This window comes from Artemia sp. Qi Xiang Cuo, chromosome 9, assembly GCF_049724085.1.
Source record: "Artemia sp. Qi Xiang Cuo chromosome 9, ASM4972408v1, whole genome shotgun sequence".
Classification (NCBI taxonomy): domain Eukaryota; kingdom Metazoa; phylum Arthropoda; class Branchiopoda; order Anostraca; family Artemiidae; genus Artemia; species Artemia sp. Qi Xiang Cuo.
This window is the reverse complement of record NC_142802.1, coordinates 239,868-259,810: the sequence shown is the minus strand read 5'-3', so window position 1 is coordinate 259,810 and position 19,943 is coordinate 239,868. Positions and strand designations below refer to the sequence as shown.

Genomic DNA, 19,943 nt, shown 5'->3' with positions numbered 1-19,943 from the left:
TTCTGTTTTTCCCCTGTTTTTCTTTCTTGGCCATAGAAACCTTACAGGGGAGTCTATATTGAAGTATTTTTGTTGTGAATATATTGGTTGAATAAAATGATTGATTGATTGCACAAATATGATGTACTGCATCCTACTTCTTATGAATTTTAAATCGTCAATCTAGGGAGATGGTATTAATTATTTTCAACGTTTTGCAATGAAATCGATTGAATAAACGGAAGGTATAAAATGCTTGATTTTTTAATTGTCTTGTTTCAGATTATTTCCTGAAGAAGAATAGACTTAGAATCCCCGAGTTTGTGCCTAATTTTGCTTCTATGGTCCACTGTCTTCACAAAAAGTTTTCTTTTGTGAAAACAAATTTTTTTTTGTCTTCGATTTTTCTTTGCAACTGGAAGGCAGTGAACTTTCACTCAGTACTGCCTTAAATTGTTGGTATTTTGTTAAAATTTTACTGTTTTCTTGCATGAATGTTAGAGAAGGAGGGATGTTCTCAGTTTGCCTTCTCATGTGTGCATTTGTTATTTTAAAATACATTCCAAATACAATCTAAGGATACCTGAACCAAATATGGTTCAGGTTTGCCACCTTCTCATCTTGTGGAATTGACAGCAACAATTTTGAGAAACATTTAAACATCTTGTAATAAGTTGCTTCCTCCTCAAGACCTCGCTCTTTACGCTAAAGTTTTTTTTTATTGAATTTTAGAACAAAGCTTATTGTTCTAATTAAACGGACATTGTGTTTCAGGAATCGTTCTTAAAAAATTAGGACTAAAAGTTAAAACTTTAGCGTAAAGACCAAGGTCTTGTGAACGGGGAAACTCCTTTCATATACGTAATAATTTCTGTTCGTTTTAAGTTTAGATGTTGCTCCTTACTTTCACTTGGAAAAACCTGTTTTTAAAATTTAATTTCAGATCGTTTTTAAATAATAATATTGGGAAATCCGGCTCTCGCTCCATGAAAAATTCCGGTATTTATGTATTATACGCCACTCACTCAAGTTTACGATGTGTAAAACTTGAGAACAAACCGGTTACTTTAGTAGCAAATTTCGGATATATTTTTGCACATTAGGGGGGGGGGATAAAGTATAGCGGGTCTACAGGCAAAATTTGCTGGTACAATTATTCTGTATATTATTAAGTAAGAATGGTTTTCTGACTTCAAACTGTCCGAATACTTTACCCCCCCCCTTATGTGCAAATATATAGCCCAAAATATATATTTCCCATCTAGTCTGTCACTTGTTGTCTCGCGCTAGGCTGAAAGAAATTAACGAAGACACCGGTTTGTTCTCGAGTTTTTAGCAGCGTCAGCTTGAGTGAGTGGCAATAATACATAAGTGCGAAATTCTTTCTCCCTATGGAAAATAAAAAAAACAAAACTCAAATAAAATTCTTAAATTTGGAAGCCTTATTTTCCACAGGGGGGTATTTTACTAAGGGGGGAGTATTTTCCGTGGGGGATTTTCCGCGGGGGAGATTTTCCGGGAGGATTTACCGGGGGGTAATCGCCTGGTTGGGTGAACGCCGGCCACCGTCGCAATCATAATTATTTACTTTGAGGACTTACTTAGCTAAGTTTATCCTGAAGGAAGTAATAGCCACCTAACTCCAAAAAGGGCTGAAAGAAGCAAATGTATTTTTCTCTTTCAGCTAAGGCGTTTTTAGAGGGGATAAACCCTTCTCAGTAATGGCTAAAGGGTTTATAATTACATTTCTAATTACTAATCTTCGCCGTGTTTGAGCAGACGCAGGAAACAGTTTTTTCTCTTTTTTTTGGTGGGGGGGGGGGAGGATGGGGAGAGGTGTAAATACTAGAAAAATACTGGTGGATTGTAAGAACCTACAAATTTTGGAAAAGGGAGAGGCCCATTGATCCCTGTATCCCTGTATACGTGTCTATTTCGAAAGGAACTTGAAAGAAAAATAGCGACAAAAAAGAAGAAAATTCTGGATAGAGTCTTACTGAGAATAATTTAATAAGAAAAACACTCTAAAAGGCTTATACAAAGCTCACAACCTAGTGAGTTATCAACCAACAGGTGCAAAAATACGCTCAGTATCTAACTAATTTATCAACAAAATACCAAAATCTTTTCAAAGCTAAATTCCAATTGAGCACTATTAACAGACTAAACACTATTAGTTCACTCTTTCACCACCATCATCAATAGCTAAGTTTTGTGACTAGTTTGTGTGACCATAGAAAATTCCACGTACAACAAAGGGTATTTCCAAATGGAAAAAAATTCTGTCCTGTATTTCTGTGTAAAAATGCTCGTGAATTTCATTGGTTTATTTTCGCAAAATATTTTCGCGATTAAATCGCAACATTTCTTATCTCTGAACAGGTTAGGTTAGGTTAGGTTGTAATCTGATGGTGTAATTTTCATTAAGATTCCATCACTAAGATTCCGCGGGGGGAGATTTTCCGGGAGGATTTACCGGGGGGTAATCGCCTGGTTGGGTGAACGCCGGCCACCGTCGCAATCATAATTATTTACTTTGAGGACTTACTTAGCTAAGTTTATCCTGAAGGAAGTAATAGCCACCTAACTCCAAAAAGGGCTGAAAGAAGCAAATGTATTTTTTTCTTTCAGCTAAGGCTTTTTTAGAGGGGATAAACCCTTCTCAGTAATGGCTAAAGGGTTTATAATTACATTTCTAATTACTAATCTTCGCCGTGTTTGAGCAGACGCAGGAAACAGTTTTTTCTCTTTTTTTTGGTGGGGGGGGGGGGAGGATGGGGAGAGGTGTAAATACTAGAAAAATACTGGTGGATTGTAAGAACCTACAAATTTTGGAAAAGGGAGATGCCCATTGATCCCTGTATCCCTGTATACGTGTCTATTTCGAAAGGAACTTGAAAGAAAAATAGCGACAAAAAAGAAGAAAATTCTGGATAGAGTCTTACTGAGAATAATTTAATAAGAAAAACACTCTAAAAGGCTTATACAAAGCTCACAACCTAGTGAGTTATCAACCAAAAGGTGCAAAAATACGCTCAGTATCTAACTAATTTATCAACAAAATACCAAAATCTTTTCAAAGCTAAATTCCAATTGAGCACTATTAACAGACTAAACACTATTAGTTCACTCTTTCACCACCATCATCAATAGCTAAGTTTTGTGACTAGTTTGTGTGACCATAGAAAATTCCACGTACAACAAAGGGTATTTCCAAATGGAAAAAAATTCTGTCCTGTATTTCTGTGTAAAAATGCTCGTGAATTTCGTTGGTTTATTTTCGCAAAATATTTTCGCGATTAAATCACAACATTTCTTATCTCTGAACAGGTTAGGTTAGGTTAGGTTGTAATCTGATGGTGTAATTTTCCATTAAGATTCCGTCACTTATAGGGGTGTTTCCCCCTTTTTCTAAAATAAGGCAATTTTTTCAGGCTCGTGACTTTTGATGGGTAAGACAATACTCGATGAAATTTATATATTTGAAATCAACATAAAAATCCGATTCTTTTGATGTATCTATTGGTATCATAAGTCCGTTTTTTAGAGTTTCTGTTACTATTGAGCCGCGTCGGTCCTTACCACGAACTATTTGATAAAGTAAAAATCGGTGAATTGAGGAAAACGAGTTAAGAAGATCATGTTATCTAAAGCCCAATCCGTCTTGCGCTTCATGTTTTCATTTATATTCACAGATTGTGGAGAAAAAATAATTTTCTGCTTTTTACTCCATTGTAAAAATGAGTTTGAAAAAAAGTCAAATTTATTATTTTTGACATTTTACTCTTTTCTAAGACTGAAAACTTTTTAATCTCTAAGACAAAAATATGTCTTACCGCTGCGCTGCCAATTCTGACATAATAGCGCTTGTTTTATACTTTTTGCTGTGTTCAATCACGCGCTTATGTTGGTTTATTTGTGCAAGGGGGTGTATACAAGAAAGGGGGAATTGGGATGATGAAGTATTGCTCAATCATCATAAGTACATATACTATCAAAATTTGGAAGTAGTTAAAGATTTGAAAGTGGTCGAAAAATGGCTCACAAATTTATGTGAAAAAAGTACAAACATGTCGGTGAGTATAGAAAAAATGGGTAAAAAATCTTGGTGCCGTCAATTAGTCATAAGTCCCCATCCTATACCCCCCACAGGAAGGGGGGTATTTTCTGAGGGTAGGGAAATCCCCTGGGCACCACTAGATCCAATCAGTTATATAGACTCCATTTCTCTATTCAATAAACTATTTGCCCATGCCCAAGGAGCTGAACACTGGTTGCCTCATTCGCATTGAAAACACACAGGATCAAAAGCAGAACTAAAAGCAGTGACAAATGCAGAAGGTAGGGGGAGGGGTACGCCTCCTCCTACGCCAGACTTGTATGTCTGGACTTGTATGTGATTTAATTTTGAGCAACTTCCACTTACAGCTAAATTAATTTATTATGCAAATTAAAAGCTTGTGTTTGGGGATGAATCCAGTCTTTTTAAGTTGGAGACATAAATCTTTATTTTTATATTTTTTTGGGGGGAGGGGTCATTTAAAGTTTGAGTCTCTTAAACATTATGTTTTTTTCTTTTTTGTTTTTTTTTCTCTCTCTTGTGTTGAGTCTCTATAAGATGGAAATGTATTATGTTGAAAACGTGTTTTTTTTAATGCATTTGTTTCATTTCTGTTTTTCCCCTGTTTTTCTTTCTTGGCCATAGAAACCTTACAGGGGAGTCTATATTGAAGTATTTTTGTTGTGAATATATTGGTTGAATAAAATGATTGATTGATTGCACAAATATGATGTACTGCATCCTACTTCTTATGAATTTTAAATCGTCAATCTAGGGAGATGGTATTAATTATTTTCAACGTTTTGCAATGAAATCGATTGAATAAACGGAAGGTATAAAATGCTTGATTTTTTAATTGTCTTGTTTCAGATTATTTCCTGAAGAAGAATAGACTTAGAATCCCCGAGTTTGTGCCTAATTTTGCTTCTATGGTCCACTGTCTTCACAAAAAGTTTTCTTTTGTGAAAACAAATTTTTTTTTGTCTTCGATTTTTCTTTGCAACTGGAAGGCAGTGAACTTTCACTCAGTACTGCCTTAAATTGTTGGTATTTTGTTAAAATTTTACTGTTTTCTTGCATGAATGTTAGAGAAGGAGGGATGTTCTCAGTTTGCCTTCTCATGTGTGCATTTGTTATTTAAAAATACATTCCAAATACAATCTAAGGATACCTGAACCAAATATGGTTCAGGTTTGCCACCTTCTCATCTTGTGGAATTGACAGCAACAATTTTGAGAAACATTTAAACATCTTGTAAAAAGTTGGCTCCTCCTCAAGACCTCGCTCTTTACGCTAAAGTTTTTTTTTAATTGAATTTTAGAACAAAGCTTATTGTTCTAATTAAACGGACATTGTGTTACAGGAATCGTTCTTAAAAAATTAGGACTAAAAGTTAAAACTTTAGCGTAAAGACCAAGGTCTTGTGAACGGGGAAACTCCTTTCATATACGTAATAATTTCTGTTCGTTTTAAGTTTAGATGTTGCTCCTTACTTTCACTTGGAAATACCTGTTTTTAAAATTTAATTTCAGATCGTTTTTAAATAATAATATTGGGAAATCCGGCTCTCGCTCCATGAAAAATTCCGGTATTTATGTATTATACGCCACTCACAAGTTTACGATGTGTAAAACTTGAGAACAAACCGGTTACTTTAGTAGCAAATTTGGGATATATTTTTGCACATTAGGGGGGGGGCAGAAAGTATAGCGGGTCTACATGCAAAATTTGCTGGTACAATTATTCTGTATATTATTAAGTAATAATGGTTTTCTGACTTCAAACTGTCCAAATACTTTACCCCCCCCCTTATGTGCAAATATATAGCCCAAAATATATATTTCCCATCTAGTCTGTCACTTGTTGTCTCGCGCTAGGCTGAAAGAAATTAACGAAGAACCCGGTTTGTTCTCGAGTTTTACACAGCGTCAGCTTGAGTGAGTGGCAATAATATATAAGTGCGAAATTCTTTCTCCCTATGGAAAATAAAAAAAACAAAACTCAAATAAAATTCTTAAATTTGGAAGCCTTATTTTCCACAGGTGGGTATTTTACTCAGGGGGGAGTATTTTCCGTGGGGGATTTTCCGCGGGGAGATTTTCCGGGAGGATTTACCGGGGGGTAATCGCCTGGTTGGGTGAACGCCGGCCACCGTCGCAATCATAATTATTTACTTTGAGGACTTACTTAGCTAAGTTTATCCTGAAGGAAGTAATAGCCACCTAACTCCAAAAAGGGCTGAAAGAAGCAAATGTATTTTTTCTTTCAGCTAAGGCGTTTTTAGAGGGGATAAACCCTTCTCAGTAATGGCTAAAGGGTTTATAATTACATTTCTAATTACTAATCTTCGCCGTGTTTGAGCAGACGCAGGAAACAGTTTTTTCTCTTTTTTTTCTGGTGGGGGGGGGAGGATGGGGAGAGGTGTAAATACTAGAAAAATACTGGTGGATTGTAAGAACCTACAAATTTTGGAAAAGGGAGAGGCCCATTGATCCCTGTATCCCTGTATACGTGTCTATTTCGAAAGGAACTTGAAAGAAAAAAAGCGACAAAAAAGAAGAAAATTCTGGATAGTTTTACTGAGAATAATTTAATAAGAAAAACACTCTAAAAGGCTTATACAAAGCTCACAACCTAGTGAGTTATCAACCAACAGGTGCAAAAATACGCTCAGTATCTAACTAATTTATCAACAAAATACCAAAATCTTTTCAAAGCTAAATTCCAATTGAGCACTATTAACAGACTAAACACTATTAATTCACTCTTTCACCACCATCATCAATAGCTAAGTTTTGTGACTAGTTTGTGTGACCATAGAAAATTCCACGTACAACAAAGGGTATTTCCAAATGGAAAAAAATTCTGCCCTGTATTTCTGTGTAAAAATGCTCGTGAATTTCATTGGTTTATTTTTGCAAAATATTTTCGCGATTAAATCGCAACATTTCTTATCTCTGAACAGAAGAGTATCGCGCCTCTTTAAAACTTGATGAACTAATGTTTCGAGTAACTAATTCTTAGCGACAAATCTAGACTAACAGGGAAATGCAATTTATGGAGACAAAAAACTCCGCCTTTTTAAAACATGATTGGTTCTTTTGCGGAAAATTTGAAGTAAAAATAAAAAAAATCTTTCAGTCACGATACATATTACAAGTATACTCTCTGTTTCTATGTGGTTTCTCTTTAAAAAAAAATCACTTCTTGTCATATATGACAATATATATCACGAAATATATTACAAGCGTACTCCTATTTCTGTGTGGTTTTTCCTTAAAGAAAATAGTTTCTCATCTCATTGTCGAAACGTATGACGTTTTAGAAGTCTTAAACACTTCGCAATTACTGATTATAATAACGAAATTGGGGAACCCATTGAAACTAAACCCCCAATGGCTGTTTATTTTCATATATACCTGCTTTCAAACGAAGATTTCTCAATTTAAATAAAAAAATTGGACCGCTCTTGTTTAAGAGTCAATTATAAAACGAGGCACATATCGTGAAATAACTAAATACGCGTTTAAAGCCTTTTAATAATTCTCGTAACTCATTCTATTTGCTATTCAAAAAAATTTAATTTGCGATAGAGGCGAACTTCACAACAGACTAGAATTCTAGTGATTCCTCTTATTTTTGAAAGAAATACTAAATTTCTTCAACTGAATAATAAGCTCGTATCAAAAAAAGTATTTTAATAAAATATTACTAAATATTTATGAAAGTTTGTACAAGCCATTGGGAAAATACGTAAAAACCTTTTCCCTTAATAATTCCAGAAGGAAGAACACCACCAAACTCGGCAAATTATATGAAAGATACAAAGAATTAATTCACATATCGCAAAATCTTGAAACTATGGGACATAGGGGTGTGGTAGGGGGGGGGTTATCATCAAACTACTGTTAATTAGGGAATCATCATTTCGCCATCATTCAGCCTTTCATCAGTCAGCCTTTAATGTGCATTTGTTTTCTTCCATAAGCTTTTTTTTTCATTTTTTACATAGTCACCCACAAGGTTATAAGGGCTATCATAAAATATTGACTCTAGAAGAGATAAGCACCTCTTGCAGATTAGTTGAGATCCATCCCCCTTATCGCCTTACCATCATCAATTATCAAAACCACCCTAGAATGAAATTACCGTGAAATAAAATACCAGTGAAATGACAAAATAAATTTTAAACACGAATTTGTTGGCCTGGAAAAGTTGAAAAATAAATTTAGAGTTTCTTGACTACTTAATGAAGCAGCATCTTGTAAGAAGTATAAATATTTTTTCTAAGGAATCATAGATACAAAAAAAATATAACTAGGATTAAATACCACTGATTTTCAGCTATTTCTGCGACCCAAAAGATAGGACAAAGCTTGTTTTGAAAATAAAGTTTGAATACCTTGAGATAGAATTAATATAAGAAAAAGCACATCGAAATAATTCGTAGTACTTTTTGGTTTATAGAAATGGGATGAAAACCCAATTTTCTAAATAATATCACAATATTTTTCTTTAAGTATTGTAGCCATGATAATGACAAAGGTCATCAGTTGCTAAAAAAAGACTTCTAATAAAAGTTCATTGCACAACATTTACCCACGTTCATATATTGGCTTCGTATATACATATTAAATGTCTGTATCTCTAGAGATAATGTGTTTTTAGGAAACCCATTGTTTCGTATATAAAACAAATGTACAAAAACTAATTAAGAGGCTCGGCTAGTTCAGATGGTAAATTCAGAGCTTCAGATTCTTACTCTTGGAGTCAGGGTTGGGATTCCGTGTTTCTTTGTTTTTTTTTTACGGTGGTAAAAATTTAAACTTTGATAATATATTCCCTTTGGGTTTAAAGTCTCCTTTGTGGAGGAAAAATTATTATTCGAATATTTGCACGTTCAGGTGGAGTAGGAATTCCAACAAAGGGCAGGGGGGTCAAATTCTGAAATTCTTGGGGGTCAAATTCAAGTCTACCATGTTTTTCTCACGAACGTGGATATCGAGTTGAAGATATCAGTGGCATTCTTATTGGTGAAAGGGATGGTAAAGACAACTTCAGGGGGGAGAAGCAAAAGTTTCTCTGACCTTCCCCCCAAGACAAGAGTATACACTATGCTAATTTTATACTTGTCATCTGGAAGGCGTCACTGCTAGTGAATTTACAGTAACGTTGATTAACCAGTAACGATGGTGAGGAAAAGGGTGATAAATGGAGGTTAATGAACAATGAAGTGCTGAACTGGAATATAATCAATTAAAGCAAAATTATTATATGTACATTGTTGTGCATATTCCACCGTAAATATAAAACTTGTAAAACTATAAAAATGAATATATTTTGTCCGCCAACAACGTCAAAAATACTTATTATTTGTTAAAGAGAGAACCATAAAGCACAAATAAATACGAACTATGAATTAAGCTCCTAAAAATCAAATAAATAACTGGCAATGGTAAAAGCAATTACAAGCAAATACAAAATTCAATTAAAAACAGAAACTACAAATCAAACTACTTCAAACATTACCAAAAATTACATAACAAGCAAACCACTATGAGCTAATTATTAATTACAAACATACCAATTTTATTCTGGGTACAATCCAGTCAATAGCCTTTGAACTCAAATCTTCTCATACTCTTAAATTTAATTTTCACGCACAAAAAAAAAATAGAAGCACAATATTTTTTGACGAACTTCAAGAGCTTGGTATACTACCTTTGCTACCAGTTGAACTCCAACTTCTAAATATAGAACTACTGAAATTCTATAAACTCTCGAATTAATCTTAAAATGTCTATAAGTTCCTAAATCTATCTTTGGCATTAGCTGTAAATTATATAGGTTGTGGATTATACGCCCTCGTTTATTTGTAGTAACACAACAAAACAAAAATAAAATTAATCAAATTAGGAGATTCGAAACTTCAACCTGAGATTGAATTTGTGAATTTGAACTAGAAACCACACTCACATCCTCCTCTTTTTCCAAGGATTTCTTCTAATAACTAAGGGCCAGATCAACCATTTACAAACTGAATTGTCTAGAGTAACAAAATTTGCGAAGTAACATGGCATGACATGACATATCATGACACACATGACACACAGTGACATGAAACGACATAAAATTTTAGTTTAAGAAGTGGAAAAAGGGAGCGAAGTTTGACATTTCACTTTGAGATATAAGCCCTGGTTTTGATATAGAATTTTGGAACAACATATTTTTCAAAAAATTTCTACACCTTAACCCACCCCGCCCCCTTAGCTCTATTATCATGAATGTCCTACCATATAAAAAGATATTAGAATCCCAATACTGAAACTCCAGGCTCAATCTATGTTAGCTAGTTTCAACAAGGACGTGTCGTAAGTAGTGTCTTGGGTAGAGACAATGACGAAGGCATGCGTATTTTACATATTTAGTTCATTTTAGCTTTCAGAGGATCCAAAAACTAAAAAAAAATATTTAACACTTCAATATTCTGTTTTTCGTATAAGTCTTGAACTCAGGAGTTAAGTCCTGCAAATTTTGCCCTCCCTCCTCTCTATGTACATACCCGTTATTCCTAATCGTAAAAAAATCCAAACATAGCTTTAGTGTCGTGATTGAGCTGGCCGTAATCTATAACAAACACAGTCAAATATTATCAAATATCTATGTAAGTACAACACATAAAATTATAGCCTCTTAATTATTAGCAATAAATCTGCCACTTAATTAATAGCAATAAAATAAGAGTTCATAGCAATTTATTTGAATTATTTTTAACCTTTCCATACCCACTGAGAAGCTTTTGAAAAGGCAGCACAATGGGAAAAAATCGGCAAAAAATCACAATGTTTTTCTTGGCCCTTTTCTAGTGGTTTGTGACAGGCTAGATAAACTATTTTCCAACTTTCCAGTTTTAACCAAAAACCTTTAGTTAAAAGAGGCTTTAAACAATATAGTATACCTAGCGTAGCCTGGACTTAAGAAAAAAACGGAACCCAAAGTGAGTAAGAAATATATTATTTTCTGTTGACATAAACACCTCGCAAAACAAGGAAATTACTCCCGCTTTTGCTCCCCATGATTAAAAAAAACATATCATTTTTGATTAAATGATGATAGAAATGTGTTCGGTTACAAACAAAACAGGTGAATCTATAAAAATTTGCTACAAGCTATAAATCTTTCCGAGATAAGGGAGGGCCCATACGAAAATTGACGTACCCGATTGACTCAGCCTCGTGAACTTAAATTCTGAGTTATCAGAATAGCTAATGAAGGAGAATGATACCCCGAACATAGGTCTCACTCTTTTACAGAGTGAAATCAGAGTGAAAGCTAAAAGTGAAAGCCCTTTTTCACAAAATTAAGGAATATACTACGCAGTTAATCTTATTTACAATTTACGAGGAAGTGAATCACAAGAGAACTTAAAACCACTAAAAAAACTGGAAAATTCTACTCAGCTTCACATATAGCTTATTTTACACAACCTAGTACCGTACTGACTCACAACCTATAATTACGTAATTAACTGATGTTGATCATCATAAGCCATTCCTGAATTCTACAGTTCCATTTCATGGATCATTATTGGAGAGTATAAAGAGTTTTTGACTTCCTGCCGAACTTAAAGATGGAACTAACTTGACAAGTGTAAAAACGTCAAAAACACTGGAGAAACCATAAAAACGGATTTGGTCAAGCTGAGTAACAAATCTAAATAGTTCCAGCTCAAAACCTGTTTTACGGTGAATTGCTCGTACTTATATCATTACTTGATGAATGATCGTCGTAGCCCATTTCTGGCTTTACAATTGTATTCTCATAGTTATGTTGCTGGTGTTCATAGAAGTGGGATACTTCTGCACATTCTGATTTTCCGTCAAAACGGGTGTGATCATATTGAGACGAAAATTCTGCGTTAATATATGGAGAATCATACTGGCTTTGAAATTGTTCATATCTATAATTGTCACTGACATCTTGCACATTACTTACTGTTCTATAGATGTCACTAGCCTCGTACACATGATTATTCTCATATGTTGAGACAGAATCAGGATAAACATAATTATGTCTTTGAATTAAAGGTGCGTTTATTGTAAACTGGCTAGTATTCTCTTGCTTCTCAAAGCAGTCAGTAGTAGTTGATTGAACGTAGGTGTCTTCGTTAGAGTTGACGTCTGAAAAAGCAAATCGAATAACATGAGTAAGTTAAGTCCAATGGACAATTAAACAGTGATATTAAATTAAAAAAAGGTTATTAAGTATGGGCGTATCTGGGGTGTTAGGGTGTTGCACTTTTAGAGCAAAAATCCCAAAAATATTTGTAATAAAACTGTATATGTGTAGCTCTAATAATATGCAAATATAGCCCTAATAATATGTTTCTCCATTGCATCAATTTAGTCACACGTTATAGCTCCTATATCAAACCGGCCATCTTCTCAGTCTGGAATTTATCTCTGTATATGAATGAGTGTGTAATTTACCAAAACATTACTTAAAATGATTTTAAAAACTGTATAGTTATGAAAGGAAACAAGACAATCTGATTAATAAAAATATCCAGCATATTATAAAGTGAGAATTTCATAGTTTCTGTGTCTTTTTATTTTATTTTAAATGTTTATTGAGCTATATATGAGTCGACCAGGGGGGAAGAGCATTTTGGAGTGTATTGATTATTATAATTGGAAAGAGCGTAAAAAAATTGAGTAGTGTGTTCACCTTTCCCTTTGTCAGTTATAAAATTTTGTATACATTTACTGAACATCTGACATGTTTGCAGGGGGGGGGAGGTACAAAAAGAATAAGAAATGGGACTGGGTATCCCCCTGGATATTTTCTTGTGCATGATTACAATCTCTGAAGCTTTCTTTTCGACAAAAAATTATAAATTTGATTGAAAGCAAAGCGGAAAAAAGTATTAAAATCGGTATAGTGTTTCAAATATCTTATGCCCATCTGCCAAGGTACTTTTCCGCGTAGAAATCGTTGAATATGTTGAGAAACTTAATGCATTTGACTTAATCCTTTAGAATTAAAATTTGATTTCATTTTCTCCCACTCCTTCCCTCCATTGCTTGAATAAATGAATGATTTTACTTACTCAACTTAATACAATTATAATTTATGCTAAAGCTAAAGGTAAGCTTTTGGAGCTGGAGTTCTGAGTTTGGACTTGGCATACATTCATGATTATAATTGACAGAACAAGAGCTGTTAAAACGGGCATTTTAGTCATAAAAGGCACTTGAGAATACGCTTCTAGTCAAAAAAGATGGTTTTAATAGTAGGCTAATTAAAGATAAGCAAGATAAGACTGTGGTTATTTTTAAGGCTTTAATACGTCGATATTTTCAAATGTTTTTAAGACGTTATTTTTAAGACGCTAAGTTACATAAAAAGAACAATTTGGACCATCCCTGAAATGTTTGTCCGGCTCGTAATAACATAATAAAAAGTGAATATAAACAAATTTTTGATTTGTTTTTAAAGTTTTTTTTTATTAAATCCCCTTCCCCGCAAACCTTTTCTCAAAAACTCACTCAACTTAATACAAGGCAATATTCTGACAAAATAATACGTCCCCAATGGAGATGATGCTCAATTATATTTATGCTAATGACCTATTTCTTAGTTGATCAGTGCAACAAGCTAGATTTAATTTTTTTTTAAATTTGTCTACACCGACTTTACAGAGATAGGCGGCTGATTATATAGACTATCATGGATACTGTGTCAGTGAAAATAGGGGGTTCGATTCCTGGTGTCACTGGTTATTTGGCTTGAAGCGGGGGCCAGTGGTGTGGCTCTTTTGGCCCAGCCAGAGTCAACCCACCTTTAAATGGGTACCTGGAGAAATCTGGGGAAGTTAAACAGAAAGGGTGTGTGAAAGCACAGGATGGCTACCCTCAAACCCCCATCGCACTTCCTGGCCGAAGGTAAGCACGGCCGGTAGCGATTGCAAAACCAAACCCTATATTCTTTGCCTTTTTTTCACTCGACTGACGTAGGATAATATAGGTTTACTACTACGCTAGGTCTACCTAGGTCGTTAAAGAGGTTAGTTTGCATACATTCCCAGTTTTTTAAAAGCTTCAGAATATCTTTAATATGGAAGATGCGAGGATAACCACCATTTAAAAAAAATCTCCTATCTACACAAATTCCTAGCAAAAGTTATAAACTAATTTCAAAATCCCACCAAAGTAGAAATTGACTGTTTTTTCAGGTTGTTGATAACCATTTTGAGATTTAGTTTTAATACGACTGTCTGAATACGGAACACAGTAAATACATTATTTCTCAAATGGTACTTGGTTACCATCTTTCGTGGAATTCAAACACAAATTGTGAAAGTCACATTTATTATTTTTGCTCAGGGACAGTTGTGTCGTAATCTTATTATCAGAATCATCATCAACGATGAGGTACAATTTGTAAAATGTTTTGTATTTTTGACTTCGCAAACATAGAAGAGGGGGATAATGGGGGTGAAGAGCTATTCGGGATGGTGATGGAAACTGAATACAAAAGAGGATGGCTCTCTCCTGATTTGCAAGGAGTGAGGAAGATTTCCAGAAGGAGTTAGCATGCTCCTGTGTTTCTACCCCTCACTTTGATGCTGTTTCGTCTTACCAGGAATAAAAAAATATTCAATCCTAATAGTAGTAATCCTATTTTTATGAGAACAAGTAGGGCCAAAAAATAGAATAACTTTTAGACTCAATGAATGTTTACGTGCAACACTAAGAGACTATTAAGCTGTTTCTTTTTTTTATACAAATAGGATGTAATAGGAAAATTTCAAAAATGATGGCACCCCTGCACCTCAGGAAAGGTTGATATGTTGCCCCTTGCCTGGAAGCGATGACTTGGTGTGTTCTCTATATATTTTGGAACAAGTACAGATATGTAATTTTCCAATACAGCGCAGCACTCTGTCCGAGTGCAGGTGAGTACGCGTAGCTTGGCGGACTATCAGTTGAGTAAAATGGATGGAAAACTGGTACATCATGCTCGGGTGATATTTTGTTTCAAACCGTGATAAATATTTAGGGGACTTAAGAAATCTTTATAGAATTTTATAAATTTTTAGATTTTAGATTTGGTCATTTTTTTTTAATTACTTTTTGGAATTTAGTTAAACTAGTGGAATTTATTTTATATGTTGAGGGGGATACGATTCACCTGGATTGTGAAATATTTGATTTTTGGGAATTTTTTTTTTAGGATTGTTGTAGCTACCAAACAACGCAAGGCCCAGCGAGAGTAGAGTGTGTTGAAATGTGATGTATTAGAAAAAAATGGTGTTATATTTTAAAAAAATTTTTATTTATGTAAATATAGTGAAAAGTGTTTTAAAGTGTTATAAGAAAAGTGAATGTATTTTAAAGTACAAAAACGTATATGCACTGTAAATTTGTATTTTAATATTTTATGTTATAGGCATAATGAATGGAAGCAGCCCCTTGCCGTCGTGGGTAGCTAGAATGAGAATTTTGAAATTGTTGTATGGTAAATTAATGGATGGAGTATCGTATGAATGAAAAAAGAGTTTTTAGGAAAAAGGTAGATAAACTGTACTAGGAGAGAAAAAATTATGTATGTGAGGAATTATAAAAGCGGAAAGCTATGGAACGTCGAGTAAGAGGTAAGATAGATTAAAAAAAAGAACTCTTTAAAAAAAGCTGTTCGAGAAAATGAATAACCCTTTCAAACGTACTTACCCAGTTTAACGGATTGAAAGATAGTCAAGAGTCAGTCGAAGATGACCAGCGGTCTGGCCATCTTTCCGCACAAAAAAACGAAAACATTGTAAAATTTCTTGATGTAGTATAGTCAAACCGTAGATCTAAAACCAGGGAGGTGGCTGAAGACCTAAAACTGGATTTATAGTAGAGGATTTGCAGTTTAGAAATTTTAACAAATGGTTTGAACACGCGTCGAGTATCCTCTAAATTCTATCCGAAATTGTTGTCAGAGGCTCAGATTAAAGTGCCTATTGAACTTTTTGATCAAGTCAAAATATATCCAGAATTATTGAATAGGCTATCACCAAGTGATGGATAATGGATTTTAAGGTATGACGCAGAGTCAAAGGCCCGATTTTCTCAGCGGAAGCGAGCCGATTCATCAAGACTATAGAAAGCGCGACAGATTTTGTCGGGTGGGAAGACAATGTTCAGGGTTTTTTTATGGGTATCTAGCATCATAACCTTGTCCCTTGTGGATATACGATGAACACCGGAATACTCGTCGAGCCTCTAGATTTTACGTGTCGGGGAAAAGGCCTTCCCTACAGATTGAGAATAACAGGTTTTCCACACTGACAGCGAACATGTGCACTGTGTGTTCTCATTTGAGGAATTCTGGCCAAATTAAACATTCTTGTGCTTCCTCAGCTCATATTCGCCAACTCTTAGCTATTTTTTCGTAAATTGAAACCGTCACTGAAAGGGGACAGGTTTGACTCAATTGACGACATCCAAGCAAATGAGCCGAGAGTTCTTTGCACCCTGGGGTAAACAATGTTCAGGAAAGCTTTTACATGTCGTGACACCATTTGAATCAGTGTGTTCATTTAGTATATAACTAGAGAAATCAATTTAAATAGCCTGTAATTGCTGCCATTTTAAATCATAAGTCAACTCTTAAAACTTTCCAGTCATATCTCGTACTTTTAACTGAGCTTTGTCAGAATTATTTGCTATGTGAGGCGTACTTTCAGGTTTGTCGGTTTTACGTAAGCCTGAAAAAATTGGATGAGGCTTACTGGAAGACTCCCTGGAGGCTTACAGGAGGCTGTCTCTCTTTTAATAGCTAAATGGCTAATCCCAAGAATATACTCCCTTATTTTCTATCGTTCCTTCACATTCATGACTTGTTTTTATAAAATAAAAATGCTTGAATATAACGTACCACGATGGAGTATTCCAGGAATTTTATCTTCGTGAGCACTCAATGACGCTGTTTCATTTGATATGGAGGATATTTGTCGGTGGTCAAAAAATAGTTCTTGTTGTATATTGATTCTTGGAGCTTTGGGCTTCTTCTCGGCTTTCGAGGGTGATTTAGGCTTCCTTTTTCGTGTCTGAAAAATTATACAATGAAATAAAGTCTCCTCTATAAAATGAAGGCATCTTGGATTTTTAGCGACACTGTCTATCGACTAATCAAATAATGAAATATTACAAGTATAAGAGGAACCAACGATGGAGGAATTTGGAAGTCTGCACCCTAGTTTTGATTATGTTGTAAGGCGGACACACGAAAACAATATTGGCTTTTAAGAGGTAAATTGAATTTATACACATATATCCTTTTTAAATGCATGAAACGATGAAGCAAAAATGAAATATATTGGCTAAAAATAGAATTTTTTTTGCACGATGGGTAAGATATATTATGCAAATTCCTGAACAGTCCTATTTTAGCAGGAATTTCAAAAACTTTATTTCTGAAAAAAAAACAAAAATTTGATTACGGTTGGAAACACAACCCCGGAAACGTGAACAATTTCAATTGTGAAATAAATTTTTGTTTTTAATAAATTTTAAGCCTAACTACAGCTTACTCTTGCTCCAAATAGTTAGCGCTAAGACGTTACGACTCCACAAGATCAGCGTTTAAGGCACAGATTGTGTTTCTACTGACACGTCAAAATCTCTTTTGTTGCACCTTGAAGAGGAAGAACTTTATTGGCGTTCAGCAGAAAGTAGATTCAGTATCCTTACCTTAGACCTTAGATCCTCCTGTGCCTCCAGAGGCACTTAGGGCATCAAAGAATAGTCGCCAGTTATCTCTCATTGAATGGCTGCCCAGACATCTTCCCATTTAGGTTGGATTGAGGCATTGAGGTTTGTGAGGTCAGCCCAGTAGCTGCGTCATAGGGTATTTTGGGGTGTCCTCTTCTTCTGGTACCACATGACTGCCACTGAAGGACGACCTTCGGTAGTCAAGTTTCGGATATGCGGATCACATGACCAAGGTATCTCCACTTCCTTTATTTTATCACTTTGGTTACCAGTGGCTGAGAAGTCTTCTGTTGTATAGTAGCGTTTGTCACTATCTGGGACCAGTGGATATTTAGAATACGCCTTATTCAAATGTTTTCGAAGGCGAGAAGTTTCTTTTAAAGTATTTGATCTATGTGCCAAGTTTCAGAACGATAGCAAGGCGTTGAGAGGACGTTGCTGTTGAACAGCCTCAGTTTGAGTCGGAGAGAGTGCTTCTAGCTGCGCCAAATTTTAGACAGTATCCCGAAAGATGTGTTAGACTGGCCGATTCTTAGCTTGACTTCTCGCTGACACGATCCTGAATTGTGGATGGTACTTACTAAGTTTTTGAACTTTACGACTTGTTCTATCGTCTGGTTATTGCATCGTAGGTTGAGTGGAGATCCAGTGTTCACCATACTTTTTGTTTTGTTTGTACTTATCTTAAGCCCAAAAGGTTCGGTAGCATCCCTGACTTGGTTAAGGTAATGCTGGAGCTTTTTTTGCAGGATTCTAGGAGGCTAACATCGTCAGCGAAATCAACATCTCCGAATCTCTTATTATCCAACTGGATCCCATGTCCATCGCAGGTCCGGAGAATATAAATAATGATAAGAATAAATAGCAGTGGTGATAGCACACAGCCTTGTTTCACCCCTGTAATAATACGAAAGTACCGGGTACTCACGTCACTTGTCTTCACGCAGCATTCTGTGTCTTTCTAGAAGGCTTCAATAGTTCGAATGAGCTTATCAGGAATACGGTAGTATTGGAGAACATTCCAAAGCGTTTGGAAATGAACCGAGTCGAAAGCTTTCTCGAAGTCTATAAAGACCAAGTAAAGCTTATTGCACCATTCATTCGCTTCTTCTAGCAGCATTCTAAGAGTAAATACAAGATCAGCGCCTAGTCGGTTTGGCCGGAATCCATGCTAGTATCCCGCCGGAATCTATTCAGTAATCCATTCCGGAATCCATTCAGTATCCACAGATCACATATTCCCTGATACGTTGACGTTTCTGTAGACACACGTTGAAAGACCGGTTTCTAAGGTTATTTGATATGTGCAAGTTATCATCAAGAATAATGATGAAAGTTAGGCAGAAAATTATTACATTCTGTGGACACTTATGTTAAAATTTCAAAACAAGAAAAAAGACAGTGCCAAAATCCAAATTCACGCCCTGTAGAGACAGAAGAACTCCGAAGTCGTGATTTCTGGAAAGCTTCTTTTCAAATTGCGAATAGGTATTTCTAAATTGTAAATTAACTGAAAGCAAGCAGATACAGCTCACAGAAGATAAGACATGGTTTTCTATTTACTCCGAGTCCAAGAAATTTGACAACAGTTTGGCAGTATTCTTCATCTCTTTAAAAAAGAAAGTCACTTGGCATCTTTTTGCCTTTTGAACTTCAACACAAATTTAATAATAGTTTGGATAGTTATGAAACAGACAGTTATAGTTTGGAAACAGACAGTTATATCAACTAACCTTCTAGGAAGGTAGATAGCCAAAACTGCTAACAATAGCAAATATCAAATATTATTACTAATTTATAGGAATTAACAAATTTATTTTTAAAGGAAAACAAGTCCTTTTTTTTACCTAGAATGAGCAATAATGACATCAAGGGGCCTTAATTATTGAATGTTTAAGGTAAAAGTTTGTTTCTTCATCAATTGATTTTTTTCCATGCAAGGTCTAAAAAGAGTAAAATTTCACTTCGGTAGCCGAATTGCTTGTCAATGGCTGGAAAATACCGTACATCTTTCTCTGGCTGAATATTCAATTCCATTCCATTTTGAACAAAAAATGGGAAACAATATTTTCCTGGCCAGAAGAATTGAGCTTAGAATAAATAAATTATTTCCCCTACCACACGGGGTAAAATATGTAATTGCC

General features: G+C 35.0%; 1 protein-coding gene across 2 annotated transcripts in view; it reads right to left on the bottom strand.

Moving 5' to 3' along the window:
- Positions 1-6,605: 6,605 nt before the first annotated feature.
- The window catches only part of LOC148948193 (uncharacterized), a 64,065-nt gene continuing 50,727 nt past the window's right edge, over positions 6,606-19,943 (bottom strand). For both annotated transcript variants that reach the window (XM_089094191.1, XM_089094192.1), the window contains exons 6-7: positions 16,964-17,135; positions 6,606-12,219 (exon numbers count right to left, since the gene is read on the bottom strand). In XM_089094191.1, the coding sequence (XP_088950317.1) occupies positions 11,780-12,219; positions 16,964-17,135 (612 nt within the window). In that variant the 3' untranslated portion in view covers positions 6,606-11,779. The remainder of the gene's footprint in view (positions 12,220-16,963; positions 17,136-19,943) is intronic.